The sequence below is a fragment of the Mustela nivalis genome, assembly GCF_964662115.1.
Source record: "Mustela nivalis genome assembly, chromosome: 1".
NCBI classification, from domain to species: domain Eukaryota; kingdom Metazoa; phylum Chordata; class Mammalia; order Carnivora; family Mustelidae; genus Mustela; species Mustela nivalis.
Window position 1 is genome coordinate 200,039,043 of NC_139020.1, and position 15,562 is coordinate 200,054,604.

General features: G+C 46.0%; 2 protein-coding genes across 5 annotated transcripts in view; both read left to right on the forward strand.

The window, feature by feature from the left end:
* Positions 1 to 236: 236 nt before the first annotated feature.
* XCR1 (X-C motif chemokine receptor 1) lies at positions 237 to 11,224 on the forward strand. Of its 3 annotated transcripts, none has more exons than XR_014310983.1 (3): positions 247 to 443; positions 6,253 to 7,899; positions 10,755 to 11,224. XR_014310983.1 is itself a non-coding variant. In XM_082727997.1 (2 exons), exon 2 carries the CDS (start codon positions 6,270 to 6,272, stop codon positions 7,263 to 7,265), a length of 996 nt encoding a protein of 331 aa, XP_082584123.1. In that variant the 5' UTR covers positions 237 to 443; positions 6,253 to 6,269; the 3' UTR covers positions 7,266 to 11,224. The 3 variants fall into 3 exon arrangements, 1 of the variants encoding a protein (XP_082584123.1); XR_014310984.1 differs by having other exon boundaries at positions 363 to 443; positions 6,253 to 7,386; XM_082727997.1 differs by having other exon boundaries at positions 237 to 443; positions 6,253 to 11,224.
* Positions 11,225 to 14,878: 3,654 nt separating this feature from the next.
* The window catches only part of FYCO1 (FYVE and coiled-coil domain autophagy adaptor 1), a 71,821-nt gene continuing 71,137 nt past the window's right edge, over positions 14,879 to 15,562 (forward strand). For both annotated transcript variants that reach the window (XR_014310977.1, XM_082727950.1), the window contains exon 1: positions 14,879 to 15,034. The gene's annotated coding sequence lies outside the window, so the exon portion shown is untranslated. The remainder of the gene's footprint in view (positions 15,035 to 15,562) is intronic.

A 15,562-nucleotide genomic window follows, 5' to 3' on the forward strand; every position in this document is an offset into this window, starting at 1 on the left:
TCATCATATGTAACTGGTATGCTAATAAATATAAATTTTACTAAAATACAGATGCAACTTTTAAAAAATTTATCCTTTAGGATTCCTTGCAACTCCAAAATTACCTGACCCTTTTCTCAGAGGGACCCAGGGGCCCAGATGACCCTTAAGTTGTGAACCACACCTGCCTTTGGAGATAGGTCAGGTGATCAGCAATGGGGCCGGTTCTGACAGGAAGGCTTGGGTGGGAGTGGGGAGGTTGAGGGTGGGTCAATCCGGGAAGCCAGGAAAGGGAGAGGAGGGATTAGCCAAGGTTCCCTGCCTCCCTCTGAGATTATACGCAACCGCAACCGTCTTCCCTTAAACCTTCTGGGCAGGGCAGTGTTTCAGTTTCTTGGAGCACAATGTGCAGCAGAGAAGTGCCATTTCTCCCTCAAGACGCATCTAAAGAGGTGTAGATCTAGGTGAGTTCCTTTACAAACACTTCTAACTTGTGTTTTCCTCTGATATTAATAGCATGTACCAGGTGGAGAGCTAGTAAATATGCAGAGTCCTGACCCCTACTTCCAGAGCCTCTGAGGCCCTACGTCAGCGGATTTCCCTAAATCTGCATTGCTAAAAACCTGGTCCAAGCACTTTGAGTAGACCTATCATGTACATGCTTTTCTTTTTCCTCTGCTGAAGAAAGAAAGTATAGGGGGTTATCTGGTGCCTAGCCTTTAGGTCAGGCATTATGATCAGTGGTTGGATAATTTAGATCTGTTTCTCCATCCAGAAGCATATTGTGGACTGGAGGGGTTGAGCAAGCAGAGACAGGGAGGGAGGGCAGTGACAGGCAAAAGGGGACCGGGCTCCTAGAATATAACTCACAGTGGTTTGGGGTTTGGCACCATTTTGCCCTGTGCATCCCCAAGACCTCCCAACCCCAGACCAGAAGCGCCTATGATATTTTGTGTATAGGAATGATTAACCACCAGAAGAGTGAAATAGCTTTTGTAGATGTCCAATATCCCTTTAATTTCTGATTTGCTCAGAATTTACATCATGAATGGGTATGGGGTTCTGTCAAATACTTTTCTGCATTGATCAAAAAGTATCACGTAGCTTTTGTCTTTATTCTGTCAATATGGTGACAAATTGCTTGATTTTTAAAAAGATTTTACTTTTTTTTCGAAAGAAGAGGGAGAGCAAGTGAATTGAGGAGCAGAGGGATAAGCAGACTTTCTGCTGAGCAGGGACTCCGAAGCTGGGTTCAATCTCAGAACCCTGAGAACATGACCTGACCCAAAAGCAGACGCTTAACCAACTGAGCCACTGAGGTGCCCCCAAATTACTTGAGTATTCAAATGTTAAACCATTCTCATATTTCTGGAATAAACACCACTTTGTCATTGATGTATACTCCTTTTAAAGTAGATTGCTGGATTTGACATGCTAACACTTGGTTAAGGAATTTTTGTGTCTATATTGATGAGTGATGCTGGTTTTGTTGTTTCCTTTATTGTGATGTTTTTGTCTGGTTTTGGTATCAGGATGATGCTGGCCTCCTGAAATGATTTGAGAAGTGTTCTGTACTGTACCTCAGATTGTTTGTAAAAGATTGGTATTATAAGTTTGACAGAATGCACGAGAAAAAAATCATCTAGTTCCGGAGTTTTCTTTGTGACAAAGTTTTTTTTATAGTTAATTAAATTTCTCCAATAAAAGTAGGACTTCACAGATTTGCTGTATCACCTCTTTGTCAGCTTTGGTAGGTTGTATTTTCAAAGAGATGTGTCCATTTTATTTAAGTTGCTGTATCTAATGTAAAATTGATCATAATATTTCTTTGTTAGTCACTTAAATCTACAAGATCTGTAGCAATGCCCATTCTTCCATACCTGCTACCCAGAATTTGTGTCCTCTCTCTTTATGTTCTCAACCTAACTAGAGTTCTATTACATTTTTAAAAATTTTTTCCAACAACCGGTTTTTCCTCTCTTTTTATTCCCTATTTGTTATTTCTTCTTTTATCTGTATTTCCTTCCTTCTAATTCCATTGGGTGTAACTTGCTCTTTTGTTTCCCTAGCTTCTGAGTCATTAATTTTAGATCACTAATTTTAGACCTTTCTTTTTTCCAATATAAGCATTGAAAGGTATACATTTCTGAGTATGCTTTGGTTGTGTGCCATGAATTTTGATATGTGTTATTTTCGTTATTATTTGGTTCCAAATATTTTATAATTAGCCTTTGATTTTTTTTTTCCTTTGACTCTGAGTCTTTAGAAATAAGTCATTTTACTTCCAAATTATTTTGGCCTTTCTAGATATCTTGTTGTTATTTGTTTCCACTTCCTTTTGGGCCTTTCATTTAGTTTGTCTTTCTCTTCTGAGATCTATCTTTCCATTCATTAGGGATATATTGTCCTTTAGTCCTTTAGTCAGTCAGACCCTTGAGCACAGTGAAGAGAGTTGCATTTCCATGCTTATTTCATGAATTCCAACATCTGGGTCATCTCAGGGTCAGTTTCTTGATGGGGTTTTTTCCTTTTGAGGGTGGACCATGTTCTCCTATTTCTCCACATGCCGAGTGATGTATTGTAGCCTGATCATTACAGATGCTATGCTGTGCAGACCAGATTCTGTTTTATTCTTTTGAAAAGTAATCATTGTTTTATTTGTTGTTTGTTCTATCACCCAATTAAAGTGGCCAGCTCAGACTCTAAACTTTGCCTCCCATGAAATAGGCAGCAGCTCAATTTCAGTTCACCGCCTCCGCATTCACAGGGTCATTCATGGTTCAGAGGTCAGCCAAACATTTGGGCAGAGTAAACACACAGATCCTAAGGTTCTCACTATCTAACCCTTTCCTCTCTGCGATGTCACCTCATCCCCTCTCCAGTGGCTGTGATTGCCCTAAGCTCAGCCCTCTAGTTTTTCAAGACCAAAAAATTGTGACTTTGCTACTGGAATTTTAGCTGCCCCTTATAGCCGGCTCCTGCACTGAGGCCAAAGCCAAAAAATGGGAATCCCACCTGTGCCATTCAGTTGCTCTCCTTTTTCAAATGCCTGGTCCCTTCCAGTATTCACCATCTTTTGGTTGCTCAGTAGTGCCCAGAGGAAGGTTTGGGGCTTTGGTTTTGGTTTCTTTCCCAGGGTTTATATCTCTTATATGTGGAATGGTTGGTCAAATCTTAGCTTACTCAAATATTATTGAGAAATGAAACCCACTTATGTTATCTTTTCCATGGTAAATGATTCAGTACTTGATAGCCAGGCAAAGCAGGAACTAGAAAGTCCTCTTAACAACCCATTCAATCTGTGTTATTCAGGACCACAGATCTGGAAAAAACTAGGTAAAGAGGGAGAAATGGAAGTTGAGTTGATTGGCTATTGGCTCCCTGCCATCCCAGACCAGCCTGAGGACTTCCTTTATTCTGGAGAGTTGAGGAGAAAATGTGAACTCCACTCAACGTAGAGACCTGTGATTATCTTATCTTAGCGATGCAACACAAATCATCAGCCAAGGAAGCCAAACCAGCTTTCTGTTGTTTTGTTCTGTGTTCACGAGATATGTTACAACACTGAGATTTTGTCAAGCTACTTGTTTTTAGTAAATTGCAATAAAAGAGGGACAAGATATCTTCTTTGTCAGGATAAGTCACTTAATTTTGAGAAATTTCTAACCACGCAGCTGGGCTGATGATATTAAGAAGATGGGTCAGCTTACACTGGCCCTAGGTCAGGAGAAGATAAAAGCCAAGCAGCAGACTTTGGGGATCACCTGTATGATATGAGGGGTGCTTACAAGGCCCCATCCCAAAATATCTGCATTTCCAACTCATCACACTACAGGAAATCCCAGACATTTTTACGATTTCTATTTTCCTTCTAAACTATAAGCGTCTTATAGATAGAGACTATTTATTAGTTATGTTTCCACCCAAAAGCCCAGCATCTGCCACAGGGCCTGGCATATGTCAGAAGTCATCAAACACAATTGGATTGAATCAGATGAGCCCCTCTTTAAAATGTAGACTCCCACTTTCTAAATGTCAAAAAAAAAAAAAAAAGAAAAAGAAAAAGAAAAGAAAAGACATGGACAGAATTAAAAGCTAAGAAGCACAACAGGTTGACAGTACCAAAAAGTGCTCTTAAAAATTCATAAGGAAGGGGTGCCTGGGTGGCTTAGGAGGTTAAAGTCTCTGCCTTCGGCTCAGGTCATGACCCCAGGTCTTGGGATCGAGCCCCATATCAGGCTCTCTGCTCTGCAGGGAGCCTGCTTCCTCCTCTCTCTCTCTCTGCCTGCCTCTGCCTACTTGTAATCTCTGTCTGTCAAATAAATTAATTAAATATTTTTTTTAAAATTTTTAAAAATTCATAAGGAAAACATTATTAGTCCAAGCAAAAAAATGAACAAAATTCATAAATACTTTCAAAATAAGAAACATAAGTGGACAGTAAACATACAAAAGCTTATGTATTCCTCTTTGGGAATCAAAAGAATACAAAAGAAACCAACTATATGTAATATTTTCAACCATCTTCACTTTGGTGTTTGGAGACATGAATTGACTTACTACCTAAAATAGGACATGTCTGAGACGCCCCCTTTTATTCCTCCCATCCCAAACTAGGTAAGTGAGAAACTTGGGCTGCTTTTCCCTTTCTCCTCCTCCAAGTACAAGACAGGAGAGCGTAGGTTTGGCTCCCGGCTGGGCTCTCCTTCCTGCTTACTGGCTTTATACTGTTGAAAAGGGCACTTCACCAGTCTGAGCCTTGGGTTCCTCTTCTATAAGGTAGGGGTGGCTGTGCCTTACAGACAGTCGCAGGATGGAAGGAGCAGGGGAATAGCCTGTGCTAGTACAGTTGTCTGGCTCTTAAGTCACTCCCTCTCCTCTTCCTGGCCTTCAAGTCTCATAGTTTCCCAAACCTCACTAACTCAGAGGATTGAATCAGTGTGACTCAATGCAGTTCTCTTAGCTACTCCCCTCCGACAGGGCACTTAGTTTATTGTCATTTGTTTGTCTCTTTAGGATGTTCTGTAAACCAAACTCCCGTGTGAGGCAGCCTTCTGCTCAGAGAGTTAATCTTCTGTGTTAGCAAGTGTGTGAACCAGCCTGATGCCATCTTGGACAAATCTGCCATGATGACCACTCTGTGACCTGGAGCCCTCTTGAGCACAGTCCCCCCACATACCACCACAATCACCATTCTTTCCTTTCTTCTAACCACTTGCATAATAAATTACCCTTAAGTATATGCTTAGAACATATACTGGAGATACAACAATGACAGACAAATATTCTCAAACATTTCCTCCTAGTCGTCACCCATTATGCACTCCCCAGCCTCTAGGGCTGCAAAATCAGGTGTAACAGGAGGTCTCAGAGTGCAGAGATACACTCATCTTGCAGCAACCCAAGACACACCTCTGTCCATAAGCCCCTTTAATAAGCCATTTCTTGGCAAGCTGGACTTTACTGGCCTTTTTTCTTTGGCCTCATGGCTCCTTTGGCCTTTGGAGGTCACTCTGCATATACTTCCCTTTCAAGGGACATCTGTGTTGGTGACGATTTGGTCTCCCAGAATCTCAGTGTTCGTTGTAATCTTGAGGTTATTTCACACCTGAGTTTACATGAGAGATGTTTCCTCCTTTCTTTTTAGACCTGTTTCAAGAGACAGCAAGTTTCCTGAACAATCCTGATATCAGAATTTCTTTACTTTATGGAAGAAAGGAAAGGAGGGAGCAGAGGAAGTAAAGAAGGGAGGGACAGAGGGAGAGACAAAGGGAAGGAGGCAGAGTAAATGCTACTAGATATTTGCTAAATAGATGAAGGAACAATTGGGGGGGGGTCATTAGCTCTATTTTATAGATGACAACCTGAGGTTCAGAAAGGTTAGATAGCTTTCCCAGAAATACAGTAATGGGGCTCAAATTCGACCTCAGTTCTTTGACTCCAATTCCATTGCTCTTCCTCATACACCTACGGGAAGAAGGGTCTAGCTTAGTGCTACTCAAATGCCAGTCTCCAAGGAGAAATGGGGTGTATGACAGAATGCAAATGAATGCACCACTTCCTTCATCAGGAGAGCCTTGCTAAGAAAAAAAAAGCCTACCAAACTAAACAGAATGCTTAGTGACTTACGTGTTCTGGCAAAGTTCCTAGTCACCTTACAGTTAAGTGACCATAGGTAGCTGGACCATGGACCACACACTTCTTATGTAATATGGGTCCTATGGATCCTAGCCTAACCATGTGGTCTGAAACTCTGCATCTCTGTCATTTCAGATGCTTTCTTTGTCTAGATGGAGCCCTCAGGCACCCCAGAGTCCATCACCCCTTTTGAATATGATCCTCAGAGCTTACTGTGTGAGAACAAGACCTTTACCTTTGCCACCATCAGCACCACCATCCTGTACCTCCTGGTGTTCCTCCTCAGCCTGGTGGGCAACAGCCTGGTGTTGTGGGTCCTAGTGAAGTATGAGAGCCTGGAATCCCTCACCAATGTCTTCATCTTCAACCTGTGCCTCTCAGATCTGGCGTTCTCCTGCTTGTTGCCAGTGTGGATCACGGCGTACCACTGGGGCTGGCTTCTGGGGGACTTCCTCTGCAAGCTCCTCAGCATGATCTTCTCCATCAGCCTCTACAGCAGCATCTTCTTCCTGACCATCATGACTATCCACCGCTACCTGTCGGTGGTGAGGCCCCTCTCATCCCTGCGTGTCCACACCCTCCAGTGCCGTGTGCTGGTGACCATAGCTGTGTGGGCAACCAGCATCCTGTCCTCCATCCCTGATGCTATCTTCCACACAGTGCTTTCTTCACAGTGTCAGTACTCAGAAAGGAAGGGGTTCCTAACCTCGGTCTACCAGCATAATGTCTTCTTCCTGCTCTCCATCGGGATTATCCTGTTCTGCTACGTGGAGATTCTCAAGACCCTGTTCCGCTCTCGGTCCAAACGGCGCCCTCGGACAGTCAGGCTTATATTCACCATCGTGGCAGCCTACTTCCTTAGCTGGGCTCCCTACAACCTGCTCCTGTTTCTGGAGACACTGCTGAAACTTGGGGTCATCCAGAGCTGCGAGTTCAGCCAACAGATGGATTATGCCATGCTCATCTGCCGCAACCTTGCCTTCTCCCACTGCTGCTTCAACCCAGTGCTCTACGTTTTTGTCGGGGTCAAGTTCCGCAGACATCTCAAAAGTCTGCTCCGGCACTTCCGGATCTGCGGGCAGCAGGCAGCCAGCATTCCTCATCACACAGCAGGCTCCTTCAATTACGAGGGTGCCTCCTTCTATTGAAAGGGAGTTCAGTGGTGCCAGTCGAGGTAGACAGAGTTGCTGGAGTGGGAGCAGGGAGAAGCAGGGCAGGAAAGGGCATCATGGAGGGCATGCTGGGGAATTCCATGGCCACCTTCCACAAGTAGGTCCTTCATGTCTCCTCTTCTGCAGATAGTGGCAGAAACTGGAAACTGTATATTTCCATCCAGAAAAACATTTCTTGGATTCTGAGTTCATCATTCATTCCTTCATTAATTCATTCCTTCAGACATTGCTTAGTCCAGAAGGCTCTGAAACTTGGAAGGATTCCCAGAAAGGAATCCCTCCAAGGCTTTTTGAGGGTCTGAGGCTCCATGTGTGTGCTAATTGTATAGATGCAGACTGATGGTAGATGGTCTGTCCCCTGCTCACCTGGAGGGTTGTGCCAGCTGACTTTGGAGGGGTTGGTTCTGCACTCCTCTGTGACTGCTGGGTGAGACTGTTTCACTGGGCCAAGATAAGCATATCCTCAAATAAGCAAGTCAGAATGCAATCTGGATCCTGAAGACCAACTAGACAGGAGATACATTCCATGTCATATCTCTAGTGTATGCCACATGAACTAGCACCTGGATATTCAGCCCATAAATAATCTTTTGTGGAAAGAATGAATGCAGTAAGTGCCACCTTCTGCATGAAGCATTTGTTTGCAGGACATAAAGATAAGGAGATACCATCATGACCCTCTAGGTACCAATAGTCCAGCTCTGAAGGTCCAGAAAACTAAACATCCTCCTTGGCCAAGGCAACCAGGGTGAAGATTCCTACATCTCATCCTCTCTGGATGGATATCGAGCTGATACTTCAAATTCATCAGTTTCCACCTCAGATGTTCTCCATCTGCTTGGCTGATGGCACCAGCTTCCCCCAGCCACCGACACTCCAAACCCACATCATCTCTGAGTCCTGCATTTCCCTTCCCTCCACTCCCACAGCCAAGTCCTGTTGCCTCTGCCTTCCCCATGTCCCCCAGAGCTGTTTCTGTCCATGTTCATTGAATGCCCATGGTTCCAGCCCCAAATGATCTCACTTCCTCAGCATCTTCCACTCCTCACCTCTTTCCCCACAAAGTGTCTTCTGAATGGACACCAGGGTGCTTCGGAACCCTTCGTGGATCCTCACACTATGCAAATAAAGCCCAAACACCTCAGCAAGTCTTTCAGGGCCCCTGCAATCTGGGGCCAATGAACTTTTCCATTGTTATTCCACCTTCTGCCATCCCCCCCATGCAGCTCAGGATCCAACCACAAAAAAACCACACCCTTCTCCCATCCTTCCAGACACCCTTCCCCCAGTCTCCTCTGGGTCCCCGTCATGTGGTCCCCAGGGCCTCGAACACCTGTCCTCCTACTCCACTACCTACAAGCCCCAGCTGAAAGGTGAACTCCTCAGGAAGACCTTCCCTATCTGAAAATCAGAAGAACACTCTCTGGTGTGCTGTGGCACTCTGCTTGTCCCCTCTGAAATAGTATTTGTCACTCTCCACCATGTGTCATAGTTACACTTGTGCATGTCTTATCTTCCCGCCCCATTGGAATGCAGAGTGCCTGAGGTCTTGCACCCTGGGTCCTGCACCCTGCCAAGGGCCCTGGTGTTCTAGCACGACGTATTGAGTGGGAGCAAAGAATGACAACTGTCATTATTTTTCTAATGTATGCATTTGGGGGACCCATGCCTAGGGAACACAGTCGAGCGTTCTTGCCCCAGGCTGCTGGAGTTACAGTAACCCTTCCTCCCTAATCTATGCTCTCAGATCACCATGCCTATCCTTCTCTTTGGCAACATCTATACTTGGCCTTACTTTTTAGTTAGATGTACACATGCCTGCCTCTCACACTGTCCCATAGCATCACATCTCAGGACATAGATAAAACCCATCTTCAAAATGTTCCCATACCACACAGATCTGGTTCCAACCTGATTTAGCTCTGGAGTGGGGCCTTTGGAAAATCTCCCTAGGTGATTCTGACCTGCACCCCAGTTGGCTGTAAGTCCTTGCAAATGAGAATTCCGGATTCTTCCCACAGTCCCTTGGGCAGGACTTTGCACACAGCAGTCACTCAGTCTATGCCTTTTGAATAAAGTAATTACTGTTCCAGCCTTTGGCTGGCACATAGAGAGCACATAAAGCATTCACCCCTTCAGCTCCAGCTACGGTTTCAATGATGCATTTGCAATTGGGTGGCCAGCCTTAGAGGCATTTTATCTGGCTGGGGAAGACTGAAGGTCTAGTTTTAAAAATTAGACCAGTAACACCTGCTGGAGAGGACTGGGTGGTGTGCCAGTGAAGGACAAAGCTCTCATGGTCTTGCCAACTAATAGGTGGGGACATCACACAGCACAGTTAGAAGAAACAGCAAAAGGAAGGAGACAATGAGTAGTTGTGGGCTCAGAGATAAGCGAATGGACTTCTGGTTAGGATAATCATTCGGTGCCCCTTTCAAACCTAATATTATTAAAATTTTGTTCAACTTTTATTCAGAGGCAGGCTGAGTCCAGGGAGGGGAAAGGCAGAGGACTGCAGCTCCAAAACCAAAGCTGCATGTTCTCAACCCCACTCTTCCCAGAAGGCAGGTTTCAGGGTCTTCCCTGACTACCAGAGCATGCCTTTTGAGAGGTTCACTTCTTCATCTCCTTACCCCATCCCATTCCTTCCCAGCAAAAGCTGCTCTGCTAAGTATTTCTTTCAACACATTCAGCCACACCCCTGAGATCCTGTCACTAAATACACTCGTGTCTAACTCCTTACATTTCTAGTGATTTTTCTCATCCCCAAGAGTAGAAAGTGGAGCCTCTTCTCCTAATGTAGTTCCTTGGGAATCTAAGAGCAGAGGCCCAGCGAAGCACAGATGTGAATGGGAAGACAGAGGGACATCCTATCAGAGAGGGAACCATGAGTAAGACTGCCAAAAAATACAATCAGAGAGCTACACATGGGTGGCCACTCTCTACATACCTTGACCACACCCTCGTTGGCCACAACCTTCTGCTTTCCCCCTCTCTGCACCCACAGAACCACGGTTCAACCTCAGCTAGACTCTTGTGGGCCTGTCTCTCCCCCTGTAGTCAAACAAAGTGCCCTGGATACTGGGCTGCAGATCTCCTGCCATGCCTGGCACATAAAACATCCACAGTGGTTCCTAGAAAAGATGTCTTAACGGCATTTCTACCTCCCTGCTCTCTCGGACAAAATCAGGAAGGGAGGAGAAACCTTGCTGGTCTTTGAATGGGAACTTTAAGCCCAGGGCAGCCCCAGACCTCAGATGACCCTAGCCAGAGTAGAAGTTCCTCAAAGGCACAAGCCTCCTGCTGAAACTCTAGAACCTCCCTTGGTGCCCCACAGGGTTTGTGGTTGGTTGAATAAGTGGATTGGAGACCATCTTTTTGGCTTTTTCCTACTTCTGTTTTTTGTTTTGTTTTTTTTTTTTCCTTTCCACACTTGCTTATATTACATCTTCTGGTCAACCCCAGGTACCACCAATGGCTTCCCACGAACTCTTCCCTAGAGTCCATCAGTCCAGACATTGCCTGTTTTGCTGACCTCCTGATAGCTTTTATTTATGGAACCTACCTGGGACAGGACAAGGAGGCCCACGAGTCTGGGAAAACCCAGCAGAAGAGACCCCAAAGCAGACTATCTATCTGAAAAGGCTCTCAGGATCTGAGCCCTGGACCCAAACCCCAAATCTAAGCACCTTTACTGACTCACTGTGACCTTGGGCATCTCAGACCCTCAGTGTCCTCCTCTGTAAAACTGTATAAATGCCAACAACACAAAGGCAGACTACCCACATGATGGAGGTGCACATGAGGTCATATGCATATAAGTACTTGCTTTGCCAATGATTCAGCTCCAAATAGGAATTACTATTGTAATCATCTCACAAAGACAGAAAGCATCATTGTATCACATGCACAAATAAAAGATTTGCACGGACGCACCTCTGGCTGTGTTCCCCTTATTTCTACCCAAGGTCATTATATAAGACGCCTAAAAATTCTCTGCTTATTGGGGATCTGGGTTAGGATTTAGGGTGCAGGGAGGAATACAGGAGGAGGATTAGAGATAAAGTGTGGAACAAATCTTGTATGGCTCTGGATGGTGGGAAATTGGTTCTTTTAGGCCTTAGGCAAAATTGTCCAGGAGGCCAAGTGTATCTTGTGTGCTCCAGGGCTCCTCTCTCTCCTGGCCTGACACCTTAGTTCGCTATCTTCAAGTCCAAGGTTTTTTTTGTTTTTGTTTTTGTTTTTTCCCCTATTTTATGACCCATTGTGTCAGAACAAGGACTTTTCAGAGATCACCTTTCCAATCAGAAGGAATGATACCCTTCCTGCTGGGAATTTTGGGTATCCTGAAAACTTGGTGGAAGATATTTTGCAGGTTTGGGGGAAGTTTGGGAAGGGGGTAAGGCTTATCCTGAACTCTACTCTCTACCTTGGGGCCAGCCCAGATTTTAGGTCCAAGGTGCCTACAACCCCCTCTCCCACACACCCATCCCCTCCACAAAACAGAGTGTGGCCGGAAGGACTGAAGGACAATAGCAGTTTGGTTCCTTGATTTGCACCATATCAGAAAATCAGACTTGAGCATCACTCATGGTTAGAGAAAGGACATGGGCAGTGAATGGGCACTGGAGAGTTGCAAGGATTAGAGATGGGGCCAGAGGTGAGAATGGAGAGGGTATGCAGACCTCCAGAATGTTCCTTGCCACATATGGAGGCCCACTCTGTGTGAAGGCAGCACAAGCCCGTGTTTGTGGCAGGGGGAGGGTATAAGACCACAAAGACAAATTAGCTCTATTCTCAAGTTGGCCAGCCTCTGGTCATTTGGCCTGTTTGGGGAAAGATTTCCATAGTATTACTCTAGGCCTAGGGAATTGCTGATCCTCTTTCCAGATGACTTGGATGAACCTTCTGGACTCAGAGAAAATTACAAGGCTCAATTGTCCATGCAATTGGAAATGTCCACCTTAAATACGTCACCTTACATATGTCATTAAAACTATTTCAAAGCACTTTACAACAAACTATGAGAGTTTGGAGAAGTACCCACCTGCATCTTTCTCCTCACTTCGGTTACAATTGGTTCGGCAATCTGCCTCTGATTTTTTCCAATAGTGAGGATAAAATGAGTTAAAAAAAAAAAAACACTGAACATTACTAATTTCTCAAAGCATCTTCTGTTTACTTAAATATTAGAGGAAACCCACAAATACTGGTCTCTATAGGAAATCACACTCACTTTTCTGGCTGGATCTTTAGCAAACCACTTCCCCTCCTTATTTATTCAACATAACTGGAGAGGTTTAAACTCAGTTATCTCTAAGATCCCTTCCTATGATTAAAAAAACGAAGTGTATGGGTGTATAATTTCATAAGTTGCATTTCCATGGGGTTCTTTAGGGTATACAAACCTGTAGCTTCCGGCATGTATGGGTTGAACTGTGTCCTTCTCTTACTCCCCACCAAATTCTTAAGTTTAAGTCCTAATTCTCAGTTCCTCTGAACATGACCTTCTCTGTAAGGGTAGTTACTACATATGTAATGATATAAAGTGAGGCCATATAGGTGAGGGTGAGCCCATAACCCCTTAAGACTGGTGTCCCCATAAAAATGAAAATTTGGACACAGATCCAGACAAAGGGAGAACGCTGTGTGAAGACTGGAGTTATACTATCAGAAGTCAAGAACACCAGAGATCAGCAGCAAGCACTAGAAAACAGGAGAAGCATGGACTCCCATCCAAGTACTAACCAGGCCCGACCCTGCTTAGCCAGGAGAAGCATGGAACAGGTGCTCCCTCGCAGCCTTAGAAGGAGTCAATCCTACAGACACCCTGATCGTAGACTTCTGGCCTGGAGACCTGTTTAAGTCACCTAGTCTCTGGGACTTTCTGAAGGCAGCATAAGCAGGCTAATACAGGGCACTGATCTCCGTGGGTGTGCAGGGAATTCTCGTGCATCTCAGAGCCCCTTGTGAGGTTTCAGTGACTACCCTGCCCACACAGAATATCGCATCTGACCGAAGACGCCCACCGGAGACTGGAAACAGATTTTTACTGAGATCTGTTCGGTGCCAGGCCCAGACATTCTTACATCTCACAAGCACCTTGTAAGGTTTTTGGTTCCCGCTTAAACCAAGGAGGGTATCGGGGCTCAGAGAGGTCACACTCCAACATTCATAGCCCCAGTCACATGGGGTCAGTGCCTGAGGCAAGAGGTCACAGCCCCAAGGATGTAGGGTCACAACTGTAATCCAGTGGGGTAACAGCCTCTGGCACAGGGGTCACCACTCGGAGGACAGAGAGTCATGGACCTGAGCATGAGTTGTCACAGCCCCAAGGATGTGAGCTCACAACCCTGATCAAGTGGGGACAATGGACTCAAGCACATGGGGTCACGACCTCAGGAACATGGGGTCAAGTCTTCTGGTATGTGGGGTCATGACCTCTTCACTAGGGCCACAACTCTGAACATGTGGGGTTACAGTCCCAATCATGTGGGGTCACAATTCTGAGGATGTGAGGTCACAGTCCTGAGAAAGTCGTATTAAAATCCGACATTATAATCTCTCCCATCCATAACGGGTCAACGATGACTTTCCAGTTGCCATCTTCCCCCTCATTCCTCTTCCTTTCATAGTTTTATAACAGGAAGAATGGAAATCACTTCCCTGCCACCCCACAAATCAGCTAGCCCATCCATCTAATCGCTGACTTATCTATACCTAGTTAATTTATAAAAGAGCACTAATGACATGCCATACCCTAACCTTAAGTAAGAAATCTATTTGCTTTCCTAGATTTTCCCACCAAGGCAATGCTGGGGCCATAGCAGCTGACTGGACACCACTAGCTAAGTCCTGGGAGATAGAAGGTATTTCTAGCTGAATGGTAGGAACAAGGGCAGCTAGAGTTAAGGAAGGACAAGAGACCGGGCTTCAATCACAGGCTGAAGTACCCCGGGTCCTGTCGCTCTTCTGTCTTGTGTCCACAGCAGACGTCATGAATGAAGAAGGCGTTTTGTTACCTGGAGCCCAGCCTCAAGATGACTCGCAACTTACAAATAGAAAATAGAACGTATAAATAGAAATCGGACTGAGAGTGAGGGAGAAATCAGGGGTGGTAGTTTATTCATAAACACTTAATTTTGAGCACTGAATTCCAATAGGTCCCCGTGTTAGGAAGTGAGGGGATCAAAAGATGCGAAGCCCAGCAATACATGAATGCTTTCCATTTAGCCTGCCCAAGGTATCAAAAATATTATCGTTTCAACTTGTAATCTGCATAAAAGTAGTAACACGCTAGTTCGCATTATGTTTTTCATACTAAGTCTTTGGAAGTCAGGTGTATTTTGCACGTACAGCCCATGTACGATTCAACACGAACTAGCCGCGTTTTAAGTTCTCAAAAGCTGCACGGGCACAACGCTGCTTTCAAGGTGCCACATAGGTGACCTGCGGACACAGGAGCCCGCGGGAACTGCAAGCCTTAAGCTGGAGCCGGTGGCACGGTGCTCCCAGGGGTAGTTGCAAACCTCAGCGCTGCGGAGCAAACGCAGAATCGCAGTCCGCCCGGTTCTGTGGGGTCCGACGGGACTTGTAGGCATCGGCCCTGCAGAGCATGACGGGAGTTGTAGTCCGCGCCCGCCTGCGGCGGCTCTGCGTATCATGGCGGGCCACGGCGCGCTACCGCACTCTTCCGCTGGGCCCCAGAAAGTTTCTCTTCTGCCCAGCGGTGGACCCACGAGCGCGTAAGTGCCGCGGGGGGCCGTCCGGACCTTGGGGGAGCCTGGGCCGCTGTCGTCCCCGGAGCTGAGAACTTCCCTCCGTACGCGGCTTCTCACCTGTTGCCCTCACTGTCCCCGCCCATCCCGGGTCTCCCCGAGACCCCGCCCGAGCCCTTGCCCTTGCCCAGCTGGCCTGGGAGGCACCTCGGGCCGGCGCTGAAACTAACCCTGGAACCTAGGCTGCTTCTGGTGGTCAGTTAGAAAGACAGACTCCCCCAAACTCCAGGTCCAGGACCTCCGATGGCCGAGGGGCCGCCACGGAGCCCACCATACGGGAGTCTCAGAACAAGCTTTGGATCCTTTCGTTACAGGAGGACAGGTCGCGGAGTTTCTGCTTGCGTTGTCCGGGAGGCTGCTGACCTTAAAAAGCGAAGTTCCTGACTTCGCTGGGCCGGGACAGCCCAGACCACCTCATTTCGCCCTTCCAAACATAAGGGGACAGTTTGTTCATCCCTTGGCCCATGCTCTTTACCTTGTGTCCAGGTGCAGGAC

Bases quoted from the DNA above. Each gene is read 5' to 3' on its own strand.
- XCR1 (XM_082727997.1), top strand. From the start codon at position 6,270: ATGGAGCCCTCAGGCACCCCAGAGTCCATCACCCCTTTTGAATATGAT.